We start from the raw sequence: 21,741 nt of genomic DNA, 5'->3' as shown, positions 1-21,741 counted from the left end.
ATGGAGGGGCTAACAATAGGGATTTCTTTTCTTTGTAATAGTTTTATTATTTGAAACTAAACATATCTCCTTCCAAGTTTGACCAGGAAAACTGAAGCATGTTTTCAGACAATTTCTGTATACTTAACCATAAGTATGTTTCATGGGATAATTGTGTTTTTCTACCCTAACCTATGCAAAGTAAAATAAACTGAGTAGTTTCAATCAGAACTACCTAATGAGTGAAACACATTTTGGCTAAGACTCTGCTGAGACAAATTTAAAGCAGTACTTAATATATATCAGGTTAATGTATCGTGTTTCACATGATAATTCCAATGACCTAATTCCACAGGACTTACACTGACCTACACGTGTGTCAGTGTAACTCTTGATGGTAACATCAGAGTTTCTGGATTTGTTCCTATAGCACTTATTTTAAGAGTCCATCAAGCCTGAGCCTATAAATTAACCATACTGTCAATAGCAGTAAAGAAGAATACTGTTTGGCAGAATGTACATACAGCTAGATGAATCCCTGGAGAGTGGCGTGAATGGCTCCGCTGTAATGCAAGGGAGAAACAGAAAGAAAAGAAAGGAGAGATGAATATTAGGAATATTGAGAAAGATAGAAATGATATACAGATGAGGACAAAATATTTATCCAGGTATGTTCACCAATTTCTCGATTGGGGAACATCTATAAATTATTATAGCTAATTACGTATATTATTCTAGTTGACAAATTTTTATTTCTTTGTGTGAGCCCCACCTAAGTGTGCAAAGGGATCACTGAGTTACATTAGATTGGAAGGCAGGTGGGGCAGGGGAGAATCAACTCATCACTACCCTCCACATGCCATAAGATATGACTTCCCACCACCATCCCAAATAACCCCCAAAACCTATAGGAAGCCCTAATTTCCTTTGCATAAATACAGTCATTATGAATCTTATGTTTGAATCGGCTAGGCTTTTGCTATACATTATAAAAAATTGTAAGAAGCAATACAGGTAAAGTTCAATCCCACCAGGTTAGATACCCAGGAGCAACAGCAGGGCCAACAACCACCCACTCAACCTCCCCCCCTGCAATCCCACCCAACAGATCCAGTTTCCCTTGCTGGTCCACTGTAGCCCAGCAGGGGAAATGTGTAGGCTCAGAGCCTCCAACAAGGGATCCACTAAAGAGGCAAAAAAACAGGGAATGGGGAATGAAAATTGGTGCAAAGGGCAACAATATGTCTACTAACAGATCTAATCACAAGGGCGAGGTGAAAGCAAGCAACTAGAGAGAGGCCGGGTGCTGTACATACAAACCACACTGAGGCTAGCTCATGTTAGGAATAAAATCACAGTCAACCTATCCATTATTTCCTACAGTACGGAGGCCCCTTGGTCACTTATAAAAGAAAGCTTGCACTCACTGGTCCTTATCATTTAATATTCAAATAATTAAAACTAAATGCACAAAACTCAAAAGCTAGGACATGTTCTCTGATGTCTTTCTTTTTACTAAAGATCACTAAGCATCACTGTTTATTACACACCTATTTAAAACAAACTTTAAAAAAAAGTGACGTTCAGCAGAATTCAGTAATATTTTTTTGTGTTTCTATCCAGCATTGCGTCTGCTCCCTTCAGTATATCCTGCATTCTGTGATTGTCACAGATATATCAAAGAACATGCCACCCACTGTTCCTTCTGTTGTTGTCTGTCAAGTCGGGCTGGCAAGGGAATACCCTGAAAATTAAAGCAGATCTGCACATACTTTTCCAACCAAGATCAAGTGATACTACTGAGAATCAGAGGTACAAGAGTAATCCTACATGTGCAGCAGGCACTTTCTAAAAGGCCATTAATCCTCCATTTCAAATTTTTTATTCTTCACAGTAATGCAATTACCATATTCCTCTTTCTGTAAATTTGGGATCCAAAGCTATTTGGAAGAGCTATCAAAGTTTCAGTTGGCAGCAGAAGAAAAACAATACCGTACAAACAGCAGGCAGTGAGCCAGGGTCTAATCAGATTACGTTAGACTTCACCTCTCCTGTGAGAAGAATCAACAGCAGCTCTTCCCACCCTGTGGGTGAACAGGGCACTTTGAATGCATGAATCGATTAAGATCACGCAGGAAATGAGATGCTTCTAATATTTCTTAGGCTCTTGTGAAAGACTCATTTAGAGATTTTCAGCTTTGAATGGATCAATAATGAAACCTTGTGGGCCTCCACAAGCTGCAACATGCACATTGGCCACACCACAGGAACAACTTGGATTGGCATGCTTAACTGGATGTAACCTGTTAGGATTAGGTTAAGTGAACAGCAGTTGGTTGCTGACTGGCCCTTGCATTCAAAGAGTGGGGTTTTGCCCAAAATGATCCTTGGTGGTCAGAGACATTATCTGATCATAATGATGACAGAATGTCATCTACAATTTCATAAAGACCAGAAAAAATATAGCAGTAAAACACAACTCTGTTGCAAATAAGACAGATTAATATGGTTGAAAATTGTTAATCTTGGGATTTTAATTCACTCGCTGGCTGAGCATCAGACACAGCGAGGTCCAGCTGGTGCGTAAACCGGCGAAGCGCTGGCAATACGCCAGGGAAACACAGCCTGCAGCTGCAGCAGTAGCAGTGTTAACACACATAGCAGCCGAGCCGCACAGTGCCAAGCGACAGGGTATGTTTGAATGTTGAAGCCGTGTCCCTGCTGTGTTTCCTCACTGTAGCCAAGCTACTCGCTAGCCGGCAGCTGCACAGCATGGTCCGACCAGCGCATAAGCCTGTTTTTTTTCGCGGCGACATGCCAGGGAAGGGGGACCAACCAAGGGGAAGCAAGGGCCAGCTAGGGGGAACCAAGCTAAGGGATACCAGGGGAAAACCGGGGCTACCAGGGGACCAAGAAGGGAGAAATACATCGTCCACGGAGGATGCCGAAGCACGCTCCAATAGACGCACACACACAGTAGTCTCAAGGTAAGCACATAATTCAATTCAACATATAAGACTTCAAGAATGCACAAGCATCTACTTAAAATCTATTTATTTAATCTATCATCTATGATATCATTATGTACAATTCTAATGTATTTTGTTCATCTCCTTTAAATAAACAGGCAGCCTTAAAGTATGAAATATTCATATAAAAAAACAAAAACACATAAATGTGTCTACTGTCTCAGTGGCTGATAGTGGTCCACAAGTCTCAGTGTGAGCTTGAAGCCATTTACAGTGGGGCAAAAAAGTATTTAGTCAGCCACCGATTGTGCAAGTTCCCCCACTTAAAATGATGACAGAGGTCAGTAATTTGCACCAGAGGTACACTTCAACTTTGAGAGACAGAATGTGAAAAAAAAATCCATGAATCCACATGGTAGGATTTGTAAAGAATTTATTCGTAAATCAGGGTGGAAAATAAGTATTTGGTCAATAACAAAAATACAACTCAATACTTTGTAACATAACCTTTGTTGGCAATAACAGAGGTCAAACGTTTACTATAGGTCTTTACCAGGTTTGAACACACAGTAGCTGGTATTTTGGCCCATTCCTCCATGCAGATCTTCTCGAGAGCAGTGATGTTTTGGGGCTGTCGCCGAGCAACACGGACTTTCAACTCCCGCCACAGATTTTCTATGGGGTTGAGGTCTGGAGACTGGCTAGGCCACTCCAGGACTTTCAAATGCTTCTTACGGAGCCACTCCTTTGTTGCCCGGGCGGTGTGTTTTGGATCATTGTCATGTTGGAAGACCCAGCCTCGTTTCATCTTCAAAGTTCTCACTGATGGAAGGAGGTTTTGGCTCAAAATCTCACGATACATGGCCCCATTCATTCTGTCCTTAACACGGATCAGTCGTCCTGTCCCCTTGGCAGAAAAACAGCCCCATAGCATGATGTTTCCACCCCCATGCTTCACAGTAGGTATGGTGTTCTTGGGATGCAACTCAGTATTCGTCTTCCTCCAAACACGACGAGTTGAGTTTATACCAAAAAGTTCTACTTTGGTTTCATCTGACCACATGACATTCTCCCAATCCTCTGCTGTATCATCCATGTGCTCTCTGGCAAACTTCAGACGGGCCTGGACATGCACTGGCTTCAGCAGCGGAACACGTCTGGCACTGCGGGATTTGATTCCCTGCCGTTGTAGTGTGTTACTGATGGTGACCTTTGTTACTTTGGTCCCAGCTCTCTGCAGGTCATTCACCAGGTCCCCCCGTGTGGTTCTGGGATCTTTGCTCACCGTTCTCATGATCATTTTGACCCCACGGGATGAGATCTTGCGTGGAGCCCCAGATCAAGGGAGATTATCAGTGGTCTTGTATGTCTTCCATTTTCTGATGATTGCTCCCACAGTTGATTTTTTCACACCAAGCTGCTTGCCTATTGTAGATTCACTCTTCCCAGTCTGGTGCAGGTCTACAATACTTTTCCTGGTGTCCTTCGAAAGCTCTTTGGTCTTGGCCATGGCGGAGTTTGGAGTCTGACTGTTTGAGGCTGTGGACAGGTGTCTTTTATACAGATGATGAGTTCAAACAGGTGCCATTCATACAGGTAACGAGTGGGGGACAGAAAAGCTTCTTACAGAAGACGTTACAGGTCTGTGAGAGCCAGAGATTTTCCTTGTTTGAGGTGGCCAAATACTTATTTTCCACCCTAATTTACAAATAAATTCTTTACAAATCCTACCATGTGAATTCATGGATTTTTTTTCACATTCTGTCTCTCACAGTTGAAGTGTACCTCTGGTGCAAATTACTGACCTCTGTCATCATTTTAAGTGGGGGAACTTGCACAATCGGTGGCTGACTAAATACTTTTTTGCCCCACTGTATAATGTTTAAGTAGTTTAATTTGTAGGTGCTGACGATAAACACATTTTGAATGAAAGCCGGGTAACTTTGGTAGCACAGAAACAAGTGGCTATTCTTTGTGACCGTTTGGATCAGTCCCTCATATTACCATTATTTCACCCAAAGGCACCAAGTTAATACTTAAAAAAGCTGCAGCAATACACACAAATATAAACAGTACTTGGTGACAACTTTGCTTTTAGTTTACACAAACTAAAAGAAAAGTTTGCTTTTAGTTTGCGGTCGACAAATGCGCCGTCGATTTCCCCAAATTTGAAGTGTGGTCTGGTGTAGACTTCGTGGTCCCATATATCCCACAATTCATAGCGCAGCGGTGGGTGTGGTGGATTTTGCCGAAAAATACGGCAGACGGCTGGTGATGTGCGATACCACTGATTTCCTTTCCGATCCAATACCAAGTAAAATTCAGAGTGGTATCGGCGATACTGATCTGATATCTTTCATTGTATCTCAAATTATAGCTTCATCATGATTACAAGACGTCAGGTTACTTGTTCTTATAACTTAATAATAATAATAATGCAGAATTGTCATATAGAAATAAAAAAAACTGAAGTTGTGTGCCATTTGAGCATGTTGCCTGACTGCAGCACTAAAGGACTCCGCGAGAGACGTCTGTCTCGCATGCCAAAGGGCTGCCACAAATTTATAAAGCCCTATTTCGCACATGACTATTAAAAGTGGAATAGGAAGTAGTTCCTTCCAATGTAGACAATCCGAATAATATAGTTTCTTTCCACTCTGTTCCTGTTAAAGATAAACTACAAATTTACCCTAAATTACTAAAATATCGATATTTTAATATGAGAATCGATTCTAGAACATAAATGACTGGTATCGCAGCAATCGATATTTCAGTATCGATCCGCACATCACTACAGACGGCTGAAGTGGGGCAGCCGAAGACTAAACTTTCAACAGTACTGAATATGATGTCACTTATTTATGTGCAAATGTTTAATAATGAAGAACATTAAAACATTACTGTTGGCCACATGTCGGCAAAGTTATGTGGCATTAGTGATGTTAGTACTTTCAGCGTCAGCTTGATTTTAAAGCCTTTACTTTAAAATATATGCCGTTCAGTAGTTGACCTTAATCTTACAGAGAATGTGATAATTTTAATGGATAATTAAAGTCAGTGATATATTTAAAAAAAAACAACAAGTTGAAAATTAGTGAATGCTGCTCGGTTTGCAGTCCTGAATATCACAGCACAAGCAGGATTCACTATACTGTTAATGTTAGCTATGTTATACTGCTGCCTCTGGTGGTGTTCTGTTCGGACTTTAACGTTTGTTTGAACGAGCTGACGGTTCACTATTAAGCTGAAAGAAAGCTGCTTTAATCACAGGAGTCACACATGTGTCCACTGTACCATCTGGGAACTCTTCTTGTTTAGCACTCCTAATAACACAAACACTAAATTAGGGGTGGGCGGTATAAACGGTACACGGTAGAAACGATATAAATTTGGCCAACGGTAGAGATTTTGACTATACCGCTCTACCGCGACAGCGCATGTTGATGGTGTCATCAAGCTGCGCCTATTTTGGTATTGCAGCAGCTGCAAACAACATCATCTGCAAATTATGCCGGGCAACAGTAATAGCAATTAGACGAAGCACTTTTGGAAGATGGGGAAAGCCAAAAACTGTGCTTCCTCCACTTCCCTACCATTGATTCATTAATGCTGAATTCTCTCGCAGCTGCTCTATTCCCATGTTGTTGCAGTATATTACTGACTAACCTCATATTGTGGATGGATTATCTCAGTTGTTCTCCTGACTGTTTGGTCCATTTATAGCATCCTGCCATGCAATTGCATTTGTCCCTAACCACAAGAAACCCTCACGTTAACTTTTATCGAGTGGAAAAATGTTAGCGGCCATCCTTCAGCTTCACTGTGCTAATGTTATGCTAACGTGGCTGTTAGTTTTTAGTTTTCATTTATGGTGGAAGTGATAGCAGAGCTGTACTTAAATTTTTTCAGAAATTTCTCAGTCAGAACATGGCATATCATGTTTAGGTGGAAACTAGTGAATTCAATTCCTGCTAGCTTCTAACTCCGTTGAATTTAATAAATTCTGTTTTCATGGATGCCTGGATGTTAAACTTAATGGTTACACCTGGTTTTATTAAAGATGAAAGAATTTAGACAGTTTTTAACTCTCAGTGATCCTGCAGTGTGTCATGGTCCTGGGTCAAGCGACCCAGTATTTGAGTTCCATGTATCTTCTGTATTCATTTGCACCTAGCTTAGTTCACCTAGTTAATTTCTAGACTGCAGTTTAGTTTTGTTCCTTAGTTGTTTATGTCATCTCCCCCTGTACTAAGTCTCCCCGGTTCATGTGTCATGTCTAATCTCCATGTTTCCTGTTTTACTTTGAAAGTCTGTCAATACACTGTCATGATCAGCCTGCGGCGTGCTGCTGCTCCTCGAGATCGACATCCAGGACCCCCACAGCGTCCTCGTGATGCTCCATGGAGGGCGAGACAGGACGTAGCAGTGCTGTCAGTGTATTCAGTTTCACTCCTCCTGTCCTGTCGTTAGGTTCATGTGTGTCAGCTGTGCTCCCATGTGTGGCCACTTCCCCTGATCATCCCTCATGTGTATTTAGTCTCTGTGTTTCATACAGTCTGGGTCGCGTCGTCTGTGTTCTGACCTCCATGTTTTCCCGGTCAGTCGTTGCAGCGAACATCATTTTGTGTTCTGTATTCTGTGTCATGTGACTTTCGATTTGATGTGTTGAAATCATCAGCGAGCAGTCCTAGTTGTGTGGGTGATCAAGAAGTAACTCCTGTTACCTCAGACAATTTAACAATTACCAAGCCACCTCATGCCAGGTTTGAAACTTTGCGTGAACAATTTACCAAGTCTGAAGAGAGACTGCCTAGCTTTCCTCAGGGAGCAACTAAAGACTGTTTGTACTGCGCTGAAGTCTCTGAAGGGGTGGGGGCAGCAGCTGTCCAGTCAGCACCCGTCCTAGTTCTGTCCCAGACTCCTCTTATAACGGAGGTGAGTGACTGTGCTTTTTCATCTCATGAGTCTGTCATAGTGGAGTGTACTGGGTTACCCTTTTGTGGGCCCAGCTACGAAGAAACTGGTGCCAAAGACTGCTCTACCATTAATCATGATTTCATAGACATCCATGCTGTGGCCGACCCAACTCTGGTTAAGACCAAGGGCCAGTCAGAGTCGTGTTGTGATAATGAAAGGATTGTGTGTAACAGTGTTGATGAAGTGCACAATGAAATCACAAACCATGTTCTTGACTCTATAGGATTCAGGGCTTCTTCTAGCGCAGCTCCCATAGCCGCACCACATGAAGCCCAGGTTCATGAGACAGCGAAAGGGGTTCACACGTCGACTGTACAGTCTGCTTCTGAGCCTGCTGGGAATGGTTGTGAAACATCTAAGTTTCAGTGCCAAGGGCTGCGTGAGCTTTCTCTCCGCCTTAGACTGTTTTCTACAGCAGCCTTCCTCGTCAGCTGGTGGTTCGGGAGAACCACACCAGCCTCATGCCACGCCAGCTGGAGGGCCCGGGGAGCCCGTCCAGCCTCACGTCACGTCAGCTGGAGGGCCCGAGGAGCCCGTCCAGCCTCACTCGTCGTCAGCTGGAGGGCCCGAGGAGCCCGTCCAGCCACACGCCTCGTCGTCAGCTGGAGGGCCCGAGGAGCCCGTCCAGCAGCCTTCTTCGTCAGCTGGAGGGCCCGAGGAGCCCGTCCAGCCACACGCCTCGTCGTCAGCTGGAGGGCCCGAGGAGCCCGTTCAGCAGCCTTCTTCGTCAGCTGGAGGGCCCGAGGAGCCCGTCCAGCAGCCTTCTTCGTCAGCTGGAGGGCCCGAGGAGCCCGTCCAGCAGCCTTCTTCGTCAGCTGGAGGGCCCGAGGAGCCCGTCCAGCAGCCTTCTTCGTCAGCTGGTGGTTCAGGAGAACCACACCAGCCACACGCCACGTCAGCTGGAGGTTCAGGAGAACCACACCAGCCACATGACACGTCAGCTGGAGGGCCCGAGGAGCCCGTCCAGCCACACGCCACATCAGCTGGAGGGCCCGAGGAGCCCGCCCAGCCACCATCGGCTTCTGCCTCTGCTACGCCCGGGATCGCCGGCCACTTTCCGGGCCGTCGGCTGGACATTGCCGTCAGGGGCGGCCTCCTGACCTGCACCACCACTGCCTCCTGCGTGGGCGGCCTCCTGATGGGCGATGGCGTGGCCTGTTGTGTTGCCAACCTAGCGGGTCGGCCCCCTGAACGGATAAACTGTGACCTGTGGTGCCCTCGACCTCCGGGTCGGCCCCCTGAACTGATAAACTGTGACCTGTGGTGCCCTCGACCTCCGGGTCGGCCCCCTGACCTCATGAACTGTGGGCTGTTGTGTTGCCGCCCTCCTGGCCGACCCGCTGAACTATGTTTGGTCTACTGTCAGGTGCTCCAGTGTTTTCTGTCAGCTGTTTTTGGTTTCCTGTTCTGTACGCACCTGGGTCCATTACACACACCACCGCACGGCCTGTCTCTGCAGACCGTGACACAGTGCTCGTTTGACTTTGGGACCTGAAGAGGACGGAGTTTTGGACCCGAATTGCTCCGTGAGGCTCCTGACTACGGCAGTCGTAATGCTCCGGCAATCCATCAAGCGGTGCGCCTTCAGAGCTTACCAAAGTTGTACTAAAACATTTTTGAAAGATTTCTGCACGTACCACATAAAATCGGTGCAAGGTCAGTAAGCACAACCAGAATTCACACATAAGGCGCAGTGTGCCTTATAGTGTGTAAAATATCTTATACAGAAGAAAGGAATACAGTATATCGCGATATATATAGTTACAGCACATGCTTCAAATTATACCGTGATATGGCTTTTAGGCCATATCGCCCAGCCCTACACTAAATCCTCGTTCTCTTGTGCTGTTTTGTAGAAGTGTATACATCTGAGATTGTTACCTGTCTCTCTGTCCTGCACTCTCTCTTTTTCTTTCTCTCTGATTGTGTAATAAAAGTATGAACATATGAACATGTATTTATAAGTTACATTTGTGTTTGAATCCTGCAGCTTATCACACATTTGATTTCCATGTGTGACAACTACAAGTGTCCAGAGTGAGGACAGACTGAGGGACCCACCCCTGATGATCCACCAGGACAAACTGGTGTGTGTGTGTGAGAAAGAGGAGGAGGAAGAGCCAGTAGCAGCTGACAGATGGAGAGGATAGACATACTGTTCCCTAGGGCTGCTCAATTAATCGAATTTTAATCACGATTACGATCTGGGCTTTCAACGATCATTAAAAATGACTGAGCCAATTATTAGCCCCTCCCTCATGCTTTACTCTCGCACTGCTCCGTGTGGCAAATCCAGCGCACCTCTCTGCATTTCGAACACGCGTCACAACAATTAAGAGCAGCGGTCCCCAAACCCCGGGCCTCCGTGAGTCGTTTGGTACCGGGCCGCGAGAGTTGAGGCTCAGGTGTGAAATGTATGGTTTTCAGGGTTTTTATCAGTTTTCAGCGTTATTTTGTTATCGTTTTGATTGTTAACTCGGTTTTCCTGGGTCTTTTCATGTGTGTTATGAATAAATGGTCTGTTTTTCAGTACCGGTACTAGTTTTATTTTGTTGCATTTATCCGCGACACCTTAAAGGCCAGTCCGTGAAAATATTGTCCGTGGCGCAAAAAAGGTTGGAGACCGCTGATTAAGAGGACCCGAGGGAAGCTCGGAAAGCTAAGCAGAAGTTATTTGGAGAGGAGAGTGACTGCCGTTGGTTGAAAAGAGAGATAAAAAAAAAAAAACTTCAGTGGTGTTGCACACTATTTTATATTATTTTTTTAAAGTCATTATTCAATACATTGTTATTGTTAACCCTTTAAAGCCGGTCAGAGCAGCACGCTCCGTTTTGTGTAACTATTTTTAAATCCCTGTAGAACCTGAACCGTGTAAGCTAGTGCAATATTTTTTTTGCATATGAAACCAGAGGAGTTGTACTTACATCTTATGCCATCAGCTTGTCCTAGGTCACGGTTTCCTTCCACATAAAGCTTTGCAAAAATTGCATAAAAAGCGCTTGCAGGAACAAAAACATAATATTCCAGAAACACGCTTTGCCTATCCGATCAGCTGTTTGTAACACTTCCCACAGTGAAACAGACGTCAGCGCGAACTATCGCATGTCCGCCATTTCCTGCCCGAAACCGGAAGTGGCGTCATTCTCGCGGAAAATGTAGTTTTTTACTTGTAGGCCTTAAAAGCCTATACTGGTGTTTTTATAAGTCATGTTTGACTTTTCTGAATAGTTTCTGGGATGCTTAGAACTCGAATTGCACTGCTGGAAATAGTTTATTTTGATGCACATGCTGTTTTTTTTGCAAATTTGCATCATAGGATTGTTTTTTTGTTTTTCCTGCAGTATATAAAAATTGGTGTATCTCAAAAATAAAACTATGAAGACACTCAAAATAAATTTCCTGTTGTTGTAAACTATTTTTTGCAACTTTTTTGCATTTAAAGTTTTGAGGGATAAACCTCTTAAATTTCTCCAAGTAGAAATATATATTTAAAAAAAACAAAAACGATTTTCAATTTTTTTGTAGTTTATTGCACGTTTTTGCAATTATTGTAGTCACTATGGACTTAATGCATACTTAATGCGTTTTGCTCATCCTACTGCAAAACAATATTCTTTTTTTCTCATGTGCATCGTACATTTTCGCGAATAGATTATTTTCTGATAGATAAAAAAAGTTTATTCCTGAGATTGTTTCTACTCAGTATCTACTGATAACGGTATCAGAGCATGCCACAGTAGTATTAGATCTTCAGTTTACAATGAAGCCAAAGAGATTTTAATATTGGAAGCTAAATCCTCTCTTGGTGGCGAAGACCAACTTTTGTAAATATATTTCTGAGTCGATTACTTTTTTTTGTGAAACTAATAAAAATAATGAAACTTCCCCATCTATCCTATGGGTTATTCTAAAAGCCTATATTAGAGGTAAAATTATCTATTTTACGTCTTATTCTAATAAACTACGTAGATCCCAGCAGAAAGATTTGGAGAAGGCCATAAAAGAGATAGAATTGTCTATCTCTCTTACAAATACACCTGATCTTTATAAAGAAAGAATAAGACTTCAAACTTCAGAAGCTGCACAAGTTCTCCTCCGCTCTCGAGGGTTAGTATATGAACATGGTGATAAAGCTGGCTGTCTCCTGGTACAGCAACTGAAGACTAAAACAGCATCAAATCAAATTATACAGATAACCGATGATTCAGGCTTAATAACCTCAGATCCAGATAAAATTAATGACACTTTCAGATCTTTCTTTACTCAACTTTATACCTCAGAATCTTTCATAGATGAAAGCCAATTATATAGTTTATTTGAAAAATTGGATCTACCTAAATTGAAATTAATTTAAAATTAGACGCCCCTATTACAATTTTAGAAATTAAAGAATCAATACAATCAATGAATAGCGGTAAATCACCAGGTCCAGATGGCTACCTGGTTGAGTTTTATAAAGTTTTTTCAGATCAGCTAGCTCCACTTCTACTGCAAATGTTTAATTATTCGTTTGAGCAAAGAAACTCTGCCACCTACACTCATGCAAGCCACTATTTCTCTCATTTTTAAAAAAGGCAGAGACCCACTGAGCTGCACATCCTATCGGCCAATATCACTCCTCCCGGTAGACGTTAAAATTCTTGCAAAAATCCTAGCCCGGCGACTAGAATCGATTATGCCCTCAATTATCTCAGAGGACCAGACGAGATTCATAAAAGGAAGACAACCCAGCAACACGCTCAGACAGAAACTGGTTCACCCGAAAGACAAAACGCCAAAACACAAACTTAACAATGTGGTGTATGCTGTACAGTGCAGCGAGGAATGCCCAGACCTCTACATTGGAGAGACCAAACAGCCACTTCACAAGCGCATGGCACAACACAGAAGAGCCACCTCCACAGGACAAGACTCAGCAGTCCATCTGCATCTTAAGGATAAAGGACACTCTTTCGAGGATGCCAATGTTCACATTTTGGACAGAGAGGACAGATGGTTTGAAAGAGGAGTGAAAGAAGCCATCTATGTCCACTGTGAGCGACCATCTTTGAACAGAGGCGGGGGTTTACGACAACAACTCTCTGCCATCTATAATCCAGTTTTGAGATCCCTTCCCAGACGCCTTAAGGCCCACTCACATCCTGGGCCATCTGACCTCAGGAATTCGCATGATAAGGTGGGGCCAGGTTTCACAATAAGCTCACTCGAAACTCTGGCTGATTGGGACCCGCACCCAGTTTCACACCTTGGCTCAGGCGATTAGAGGATCAGCAGGGGGTCCTTTTGTCCGTCTGTGGGGGGATACTCCCACTAGGTTTAAATCTGGGACTCCCCACCATTTGACCTTAGAACTGAAGAAGCTTCTCGGATGAGAGGTGAAACGTCATCAAGTAACTTAAAGAAGTCCAGACGCTTTTCTTTGCAAGCTCCTTTGAATACGTAAATGATGTTTTTGCAAATTTTAACGAACTAGTTACTCACTTTAATTTCAATAAATCTGAATTTTTTTTGTGGTACTGCCAGTTGCAAAACTTTGCAAAGAAATGTTCAACTTTATTCCCACAAATCCCAGCTTCCAGTGGAATAGATTTGGTTCTCAGAGCCAAAACTTTGGTAAAGGGTCATATTTCTTACCTTTATTTATAAAGTAGCTTCTCCGCCTAGTGAATCTCTTTTATACAGGACCAAGATGAAATGGGAGTCAGAACTCCATATGAGTTTTTCTGAGTTGTTCTGGGAGTGAGCGGTAAGGGCCATTAATTCGTCTTGTAGTTTTGCCAGACTTTCATTAATACAATTTAAAGTTTTCCACAGATTACACTACAGTATCCAGATAAATTTGATAATAAATGTGACAGATGCTCACAGATACCTTGCAATCTTACTCATATGTTCTGGGCGTGCCCTAGGTTGTCTGAATTTTGGCATCAATTCTTCAAAATAACTTTGGATATATTGGGTATAAAATTGACTCCAACTCCACATATCGCTATATTTGGCAAACCACCAATTAACCTTCATACTACAGCTATTCAAAATAACCTTATTGCCTTTGCTTCTCTCATAGCTAGAAAAATAATTTTGTTGTTGTGGAAACCATCTCAGCCACCATTAATGAAAGTCTGGCTACAGGATATCTTAGGACTCTTAAAATTGGAGAAGAGAAAATTCTCCATCAGAGGCTCATTGGATAGACTTTTTACTCACTGGAAACCATTACTTAAATATTTAGAAAAGTTACCAGCACGAGAAATCTCTCTGTAGTCCACCATATGACAATATTGTACAAATTTTCTGCTATTCCCGGCAGTGGCTGTTCTACCTTATAAGAATACTCTATTTAAAGATATTCCAGCATTATTAATTAGTTTCGACCGAGGAGCAAGTAACCATTAATATTAATATTAATATTGTTACTGTTGTTGGTTAAGATTTATATCAATATTGATTAATGTTAAGACCTTGTTTTTTGAGGCTAGCAGATGTTAATGTTAATATTAAACTATAAGGATACGCACTATTATCTTATTGTTGATTTTTTTTTTTTTTTTTTTTTTTGGTATGGGTTTTGTATTTTTTGTATGAGTCAATTCATTTTCTCTGTAACATATTCATTTTTACATTACTGGGAGCGAGTGGGGGGTATTCAGGTACTCATCTCATCTATGGGTTTTTTTGTATGCTATAAAAAAGAAAAAGGAAAAGATTATTACTTCTATATGTACCTATGTGTTTTATGACAGTTTGGCATTGAAAAATAAAAGAATGGAAAAAAAAAGGTTAGAGCAGAAAAGTTCAATACAAGTTTCAGCCCTTAAAATTGAATAAAGGAAGTTAAATATGGAACGTCAGGACTGCCATAATGAATTAATTAAATACACCATTAAATAATTAAATGTGTCAATAATTAATTAAAATTGGAATTAATTAATTAAATAAATAGTTATGACACATGTAATTAATTAATTATTGACACATTTAATTAATTATTTAATGATATATTTATTTATTTCATTTTGGCAGTCCTGGCGCCTGGCTCTCATCATGAAATAATTTTATCTGTCAGCCTCACCCATCAAACTCAGGGGGCGGGGTTAACGCTGCCCATGCAGCTTCTCTAACATTTGATTGGTTGCCGTGCAAAGTAAGTCAAAACAGGTCGATCCTAGATAATCGATTGCTTGTGTAGACTTGGGGCAGCCAGGTATCCCAGAATGCAGATCAAATCACAGGCAGCAATGATGGTGGTGTAGTTTTAAAATACCCTGTTTTTCTGTCACCAGCTACACTTTTAACAGTGTTTTAGCCACGAATGTCGCGTCGTATGTCTGGTCAGGTTGTCAACATAGAACATGTTTGCAAAAGTGCTCAGATGTTTTCAGAGATTTCACTAGCTCTGCTAACAATTAGCATGCAGAGTGCACCGAGGGGGTTACGTTAACCGGTTTGTTTACATATTCCACTCTCCGTGTTCCACATGTTGCATTCGCAGATTCTCATTTTCACCAACGATCGTCTCTTTCCGCCTGGTCTTGTGTCTCTGTGCTTCTGTAACATAAAGAACGAGCTGACATTTTTCTCACGAAACCAGCGATCAGCTCAACAGACCCTCCGTTTACCTGCATGCATCCTCCTCCTCATCTGTCAGCTGTTTAACACCTGCTGCTAATTCAAGAAACACGCCTACGTTACCTGGTGATAGTCACAGTTTAACTGGGCAGCCGGTGCTCGATATAAAGCAATGTCAGCGCATTTTTCTGCACAAGATAAGTAAATATAGTGTTTTCCCCGAGCGCAGAGCTGCTGGAGCTTGTTTCCTTACAGAGCACTTTATAGGCGAACCAGCTTAATCAGCGGCTGATGTCCAATCACCGGCACACAGCTTTGAAACCTCGGCTGAGTTTTAGCTCTCAGTGGTTAAACGCTGGACTTCATTCACTCAGGTTCTGTCTGTCGGGTCACGTTTACTTCGCTGTTTTATTTACAACTGAGCAAATCGGTTTGGCTGAGGTTAAAGTTACGTTTCATAACTGCATAGTTTCACAGACGTTTAATGGTTCACTGGCACATGTGTTAGACTGAACTATCATCTAAATATCATCTGTTTTTTAATAGTTATTCAACTGTATTCTAAGCACCAGCTGTCTGTTAGAATGTGATTTTTTTTCTCTCTCTGTTGGCAGAGGTATAAAAATGCGCAGGAAAATCTGACGTGCATGGCAAACTTCACCGACGATATTTAGGGAGGAATAAACACACATCAAACATAAATGAACCATTTGCCTGTCTCCATAATTGAGAGCATTTTCTCTTCTTATGTCAACACACTCTCTCTCTCTCTCTCTCTTTTTTTTTTTTTTGGCTTTTTCGGTCATGTTATGTTTACCTGTCAAAGGCTTGTTACAAACTATGAAACACATCGTGCAGACTTCTGGATGTTAGAAGAAAACTAATACTGCTCATGAAGGAGACTAAAGGCAGGAAGGTGTCCTTTAAAACTAAACATGTTAATAGGACCTCCCTATTTATATCATAGTTTATGATATAGCACGTGTATTTCAGTAATAGCCTGCTGATTTCAGTGTAGTGAACAGTCGCACAGCTCACGTAGGCGTTATCTGTGATACTCCTTAACTATAATTTTTCCAAGTTAACTTCAGTTAACCATTCAGACAGTTCTTTTGCAATGAAAAACATAAACACCCATGCTGCCGGGAGGTTTCCTCAGTGCCAGCTGTTAACATTATAGCTGCTTATGCAGAAACCATGGTAACCACGGACTCTGAACGCTGGATCGACGGAGGTCAGACAACAATTTTACATGTATGATCTTAAAACAGGACACAGCCACTATACGTGCTGGCCTCATATCAAATGTGAAGGCAGACTGAGTCTATGTTTGACGTTTGTTTATATCTAATCTTCCTCTCAAACATTTAAACAGCAGCGAGTCTGCAGCTGAGGGAATACAAACTCAAATTGTCGGAACAGGTTTGCTCGTTTCTTGGATTCATTTGGTGATTTATTAAATCTATAACTGTTATTCTAATCTGCTGCTGAGTCTCTTACACTTTTCTTTATGCTGTATATTTTCATGTCTCTGGAATAGATGGCAGTTAGATAGTCAGCTGGGAAACTTTGTGTTAACTCATGGAGCTGAGGATATCGTGGATATGCTGACCTCGCTCCGTGGTGTACAGGGCCGTTTACCCTCATGATTAATATTCACTATAAAAATATTAGCCGAACATCATGAAGTCTGTGTGTGTTTCATAGTGTCGAACAACCTTTGTACAGTTAAAGCCAGCTGTACTGTCTTTCCCTCTTCACACTGCACAGAAGAGGAACCGGCAGCAAGGTTCAACACTTTTCTTCCATCAAGACTCTGAAGACCATTACTCTTTGTCCACAGGTTTAATGATGTAGAAAGTGTGAAACTGAAACAAACATAACACAATTACAATTACAGTATATTCTTTAAATCTTACATATACACTGTACCTACAAGTCTACAATAATCTAAATCAACGTAGCGTAGCACTTTAGCTGCAAGAATAAGCATTAGCCGTGCTCTAAACATGTGGTTTCAACAACGTATCAAAGTTACACATTAAACTTCCCTCATGTCACAAAATACAACCACAGAACTACAGATAAGCATCAAATAAACAATATACATACAGACGATGCTCCAAAAGACGAAGGATTGAAGGCAGATGCATGTGGATTCATGGCAGTCTCCTTGGCCATGTGCAAACTTCACTAAACCTTACTACTTCCTGCTTCCTGTGATGTCACCAGGTATCAGAACTCTTAAAGGGACAGCTGCCCTAACACTATCGGCACACTCCCCACCTGGCATGTTAGAATGCCACAACTAACACACAATACAGAACGGTTATACATGGTTATATATGTATATAGATATAGAGTAACAGTTCAGTCTTTGTCTGGATGTAACAGAAGAATGAGCTCCGACACAGGTCTCAAAAATACTTTTGTCCCATCTTGCCTGGATACCTTCACCTCCGCTGTGCGGACATTATTGTCCTGGCTAGGGAAGACTTGGGTGATTACTCCAAGAGGCCATTCATTTCTCTTGAGCTGCTGATCTCTGAGAAGTACAATGCTCCCAGGCTCCAGATTGGGGTGACTGTCCTGCCACTTTCTTCTTGGCTGCAGTGAAGAAAGATACTGTCGTCTCCATTTGCTCCAGAAAGTCTGGGCCAGATGCTGCACCTGACGCCATTGTTGTTTACACATATCTTTGACATTGGAGTCTTCAGGTGGAGCTGATGGAGTGCCCATCTTCTGAGTTAAGAGAGTGGCTGGGGTTAGTAGAACTGGGTCACTTGGATCAGTAGATACTGGTATGAGAGGCCTGGCATTGATAATTGCCACCACTTCTGCCATCAGCGTAGTAAGGACCTCATGCGTCAAGTTTGATGTCTCAAGATGCAGGAACATTGAATCGAGGATTCTTTTGGCTATTCCTATCATCCTCTCCCATGCGCCACCCATGTGAGACGCATGTGGAGGATTAAAGACCCATGCACAACCTTTTCCAGCTAGGTACTTCTCAACAGACGTGGAATCAATATTGGATGGAATCTTTAGTTCAGTTGATGCACCCACGAAGTTTGTGCCTCTGTCCGAACGTATTTGTTTCACAGGACCTCGAATAGCTAGAAACCTCCTGAGGGCATTGATGAAGCATGAGGTGTCCAGAGATTCTATGACCTCTATGTGGACTGCTCTAACGGCCATACAAGTGAATATAACTGCCCATCTCTTACTATGGGCGAGACCACCTCTTGTACGCCGTGCAACAACACTCCATGGGCCAAACACGTCCAGTCCAACGTAGGTAAATGGAGGTTCCATAGAGAGGCGATCTGATGGCAGGTCAGCCATCTTTTGTTGTTCAGGGAGGCCGCGAAGCTTTCGACATGTGACACAATGGTGGATGACAGTGCTCACCAATCGCTTCATACCTATTATCCAGTAGCCTGCTGCACGGATGGCACCCTCTGTGAAGTGGCGTCCCTGGTGCAGGATTTGTTCATGGAAATGTCTGACCAGCAATGTTGCAATATGGTACTTACAAGGAATGATCTTAGGGTTCTTTTCTTCATGAGGAACCTCTCCATGTCTTATCCGACCACCAACTCTGAGGACGTTGTGTGCGTCAATGAAGGGATCCAGGGTCCTAAGAGGACTCCCCTGAGGGATCACCTTATTCTTTTTGAGACAGGCCAACTCTTCAGCATATGCCTCTTCCTGCACAGTTTGAATAATGACGTGCTCTGATAAACTGAGTTGATCAGGTGTACCTGCTTTCTGACAGAAATGCCACCCCTTGCATTGCATGGTCCCTTTGACCTTACGTGTGTGAAAGCTGTTCACAATGTGAAGGAGATTAGCAATGGCACGTTTCAAAGCTTGCCAGGAAGAAAATTTGGAGAAACGGTGGGACCCAAGTAGTGTGCGAGAAGCCTGTGTTTGCAAAGTAGAGATTTGCGGGCGGATCTCAGCGTCCATGTTTGCATCCACAAGCTCAAAGGATTCTGGTTCTAGAGAATCTTGCATAGGCTCAGTCAGAAAAGGAGGTCCAGTGAGCCAAGAGGTATCTGAGAGAAAGGCAGCCGGTACAGACCTTGTCGCACAGTCTGCTGGATTTTCCCCTGTAGACACGTACTTCCACTGCTTAGGATGAGAGGACCTTCTGATGCGGACAATACGATTGCTGACATACACATAAAAGCGTCTTGTCTCGTTATTTATGTATCCGAGCACTACTTTGCTATCAGTGTAGAAGGTGATAGCATCGATGCGCATGTCAAGCTCTGATGATATGAAATCTGCTAACTCCACGGCAAGTACAGCTGCACAAAGCTCAAGTCTGGGGATTGTGTGTTCAGGTCTGGGTGCCAGCTTCGCCTTACCCATAACAAAGCCAGTATGAGTATTCCCTGCTTCGTCCACCACCCTGAGATAGGCAACTGCTGCAATAGCCATTGTTGACGCATCAGAAAAGACAAACAGTTCTCTCGTCTTTGTTGTTGAAAGAAAGGCTTTGGTATAGGCTCTTGGGATCATCACGCCACTTAGGTCTTTTAGTGAATCCCGCCAAGACTTCCATTGTTCCTGCATCCCTTCAGGGAGCTGAGAATCCCAGTCACATCTTTGTTGTGTGAGCTCTCTTAGAATGTGCTTCCCTTGAATGGTCACGGGAGCCACAAATCCCAAGGGGTCATACACGCTATTTACCACTGATAGGATGCCTCGGCGTGTGAAAGGCTTCTCTTCTTTGTTGACTTTAAAAACAAACATGTCGCACTCCAAGTTCCAATTTAGTCCCAAGCTGCGCTGTACAGGTAGAATATCTGAGCTCAGATCCAAATCCTTCAAGTCATTTGCGCGATCTTCAGGTGGGAAAGCCTCCATGACCTCTTTGCTGTTAGAGGCGATTTTGTGGAGCCTCAGGTTGGACTTTGCCAGAACATCCTGAGTTTTCTTCAACAGACAGACAGCACTTTTTACACTTGAAAAAGATTTAAGTGCATCATTGACATAAAAGTCATGGCAAACAAACTGTTTCACCTCGGGGTCATGATGTGGTCTTCCATCCATCGTGGACTGCCTGAGGCAGTAAATGGCAACTGCTGGACTAGGACTATTACCGAACACATGTACTGTCATGCGGTACTCAATGACATCCTGTGTAGGACTGTTGTCTCTGAACCAGAAGAACCGTAGGAAGTTACGATCTTCTTCTCTCACAAGAAAGGAATGAAACATCTGCTTGATGTCTGCAGTTACTGCAATGGCATCCTTGCGAAACCTCATCAGAACTCCCAGAAGTAGGTTGTTGAGGTCAGGTCCTTTCAAGAGAACATCATTCAGAGACACTCCCTCATGCTGTGCACTTGAGTCAAAAACAACACGGATGTTGCCAGGCTTCTTTGGGTGGTACACTCCAAAAATGGGTAAATACCATCGTTCCTGGTTTGGAGTGAGAGGAGGAGCAACTTCAGCATGACCATTTTCGAATATTTTCCCCATGAATGAGAAGAAATGTTGGGACATCTCAGGTTTCCTTGCTAAGTTGCGTTTGAGGGAGCTGAAGCGGTTAAGAGCTTGCTGTCTGTTATCAGGGAGGTGTTGTCTTGGCTGCCTAAATGGCAAAGGAGCTACCCAGCTGTTACTGGCATCCTTCTTGAGCTCTCGTTTCATTATTGCCATAAAGGCAAGATCTTCAAACGATGATGCTGGTTTATTATCCTCTCGAGTAAGCTGGAACACTGTGCAGCCTAGCCCACCATCTTCTACATCATAGGCACACTTTGAATGTTCGGGACCATATCTCTCTTTAACCTGGAGAACACTCGGACATGGTTCAAAAATAGTAGGACGAGACTGTTCAAGAGCATTGGTGAAGTACGTGTTCACACTGCGTGGCTTAAGAACACGTCCCAAACAGACATTGCCCACAATCACCCATCCCAACTCAAGTTTCTGAGCATAGGGGGCATCAGGGGGGCCATTGATGTATTTGTGAACATTATGAAGTCTAATGACGTCACGTCCAAGTAAGAGCATAATGGGAACATCAGGTTCAAACTCTGGAATAAGGTGAGCAACTGGTTTTAGATGATCATGGAGGAGAGCAGCACTTGGTGATGGAATCTCTGCTCTGTTGTCTGGTATCTCACTACACTCCAACAGGCCTGGTAGTAGCTGAACTGTTTTACAATCCATTGACTCTATACAGAAGCCTGAAGCTATCCTCCCCATGTTCTCAGTCACACCAGAG

The 21,741-nt window shown here is 42.9% G+C and overlaps 2 protein-coding genes across 16 annotated transcripts in view; both read right to left on the bottom strand.

Annotated features, from left to right (window-relative positions):
- LOC113033089 (voltage-dependent N-type calcium channel subunit alpha-1B-like) overlaps positions 1 to 21,741 on the bottom strand; it is a 321,621-nt gene that overhangs the window by 25,086 nt on the left and 274,794 nt on the right. For 14 of the 15 annotated variants that reach the window (XM_026186433.1, XM_026186426.1, XM_026186427.1 and 11 more), the window contains one exon: positions 504 to 542. The exons of the other annotated variant lie outside the window; for it this stretch is intronic. In XM_026186433.1, the coding sequence (XP_026042218.1) occupies positions 504 to 542 (39 nt within the window). The remainder of the gene's footprint in view (positions 1 to 503; positions 543 to 21,741) is intronic. 15 annotated transcript variants of the gene reach the window in all.
- LOC113033090 (uncharacterized) lies at positions 17,209 to 21,735 on the bottom strand. Its single transcript, XM_026186435.1, has 2 exons — positions 17,607 to 21,735; positions 17,209 to 17,362 (listed from the first exon to the last, which is right to left on the bottom strand). Exon 1 carries the CDS (start codon positions 21,720 to 21,722, stop codon positions 17,865 to 17,867), a length of 3,858 nt encoding a protein of 1,285 aa, XP_026042220.1. The 5' UTR covers positions 21,723 to 21,735; the 3' UTR covers positions 17,209 to 17,362; positions 17,607 to 17,864.

This window comes from Astatotilapia calliptera, chromosome 12 (assembly GCF_900246225.1).
Source record: "Astatotilapia calliptera chromosome 12, fAstCal1.2, whole genome shotgun sequence".
Classification (NCBI taxonomy): Eukaryota; Metazoa; Chordata; class Actinopteri; order Cichliformes; family Cichlidae; genus Astatotilapia; species Astatotilapia calliptera.
The sequence above is the reverse complement of the archived record's forward strand: the minus strand, read 5'-3'. Positions and strand labels throughout refer to the sequence as shown.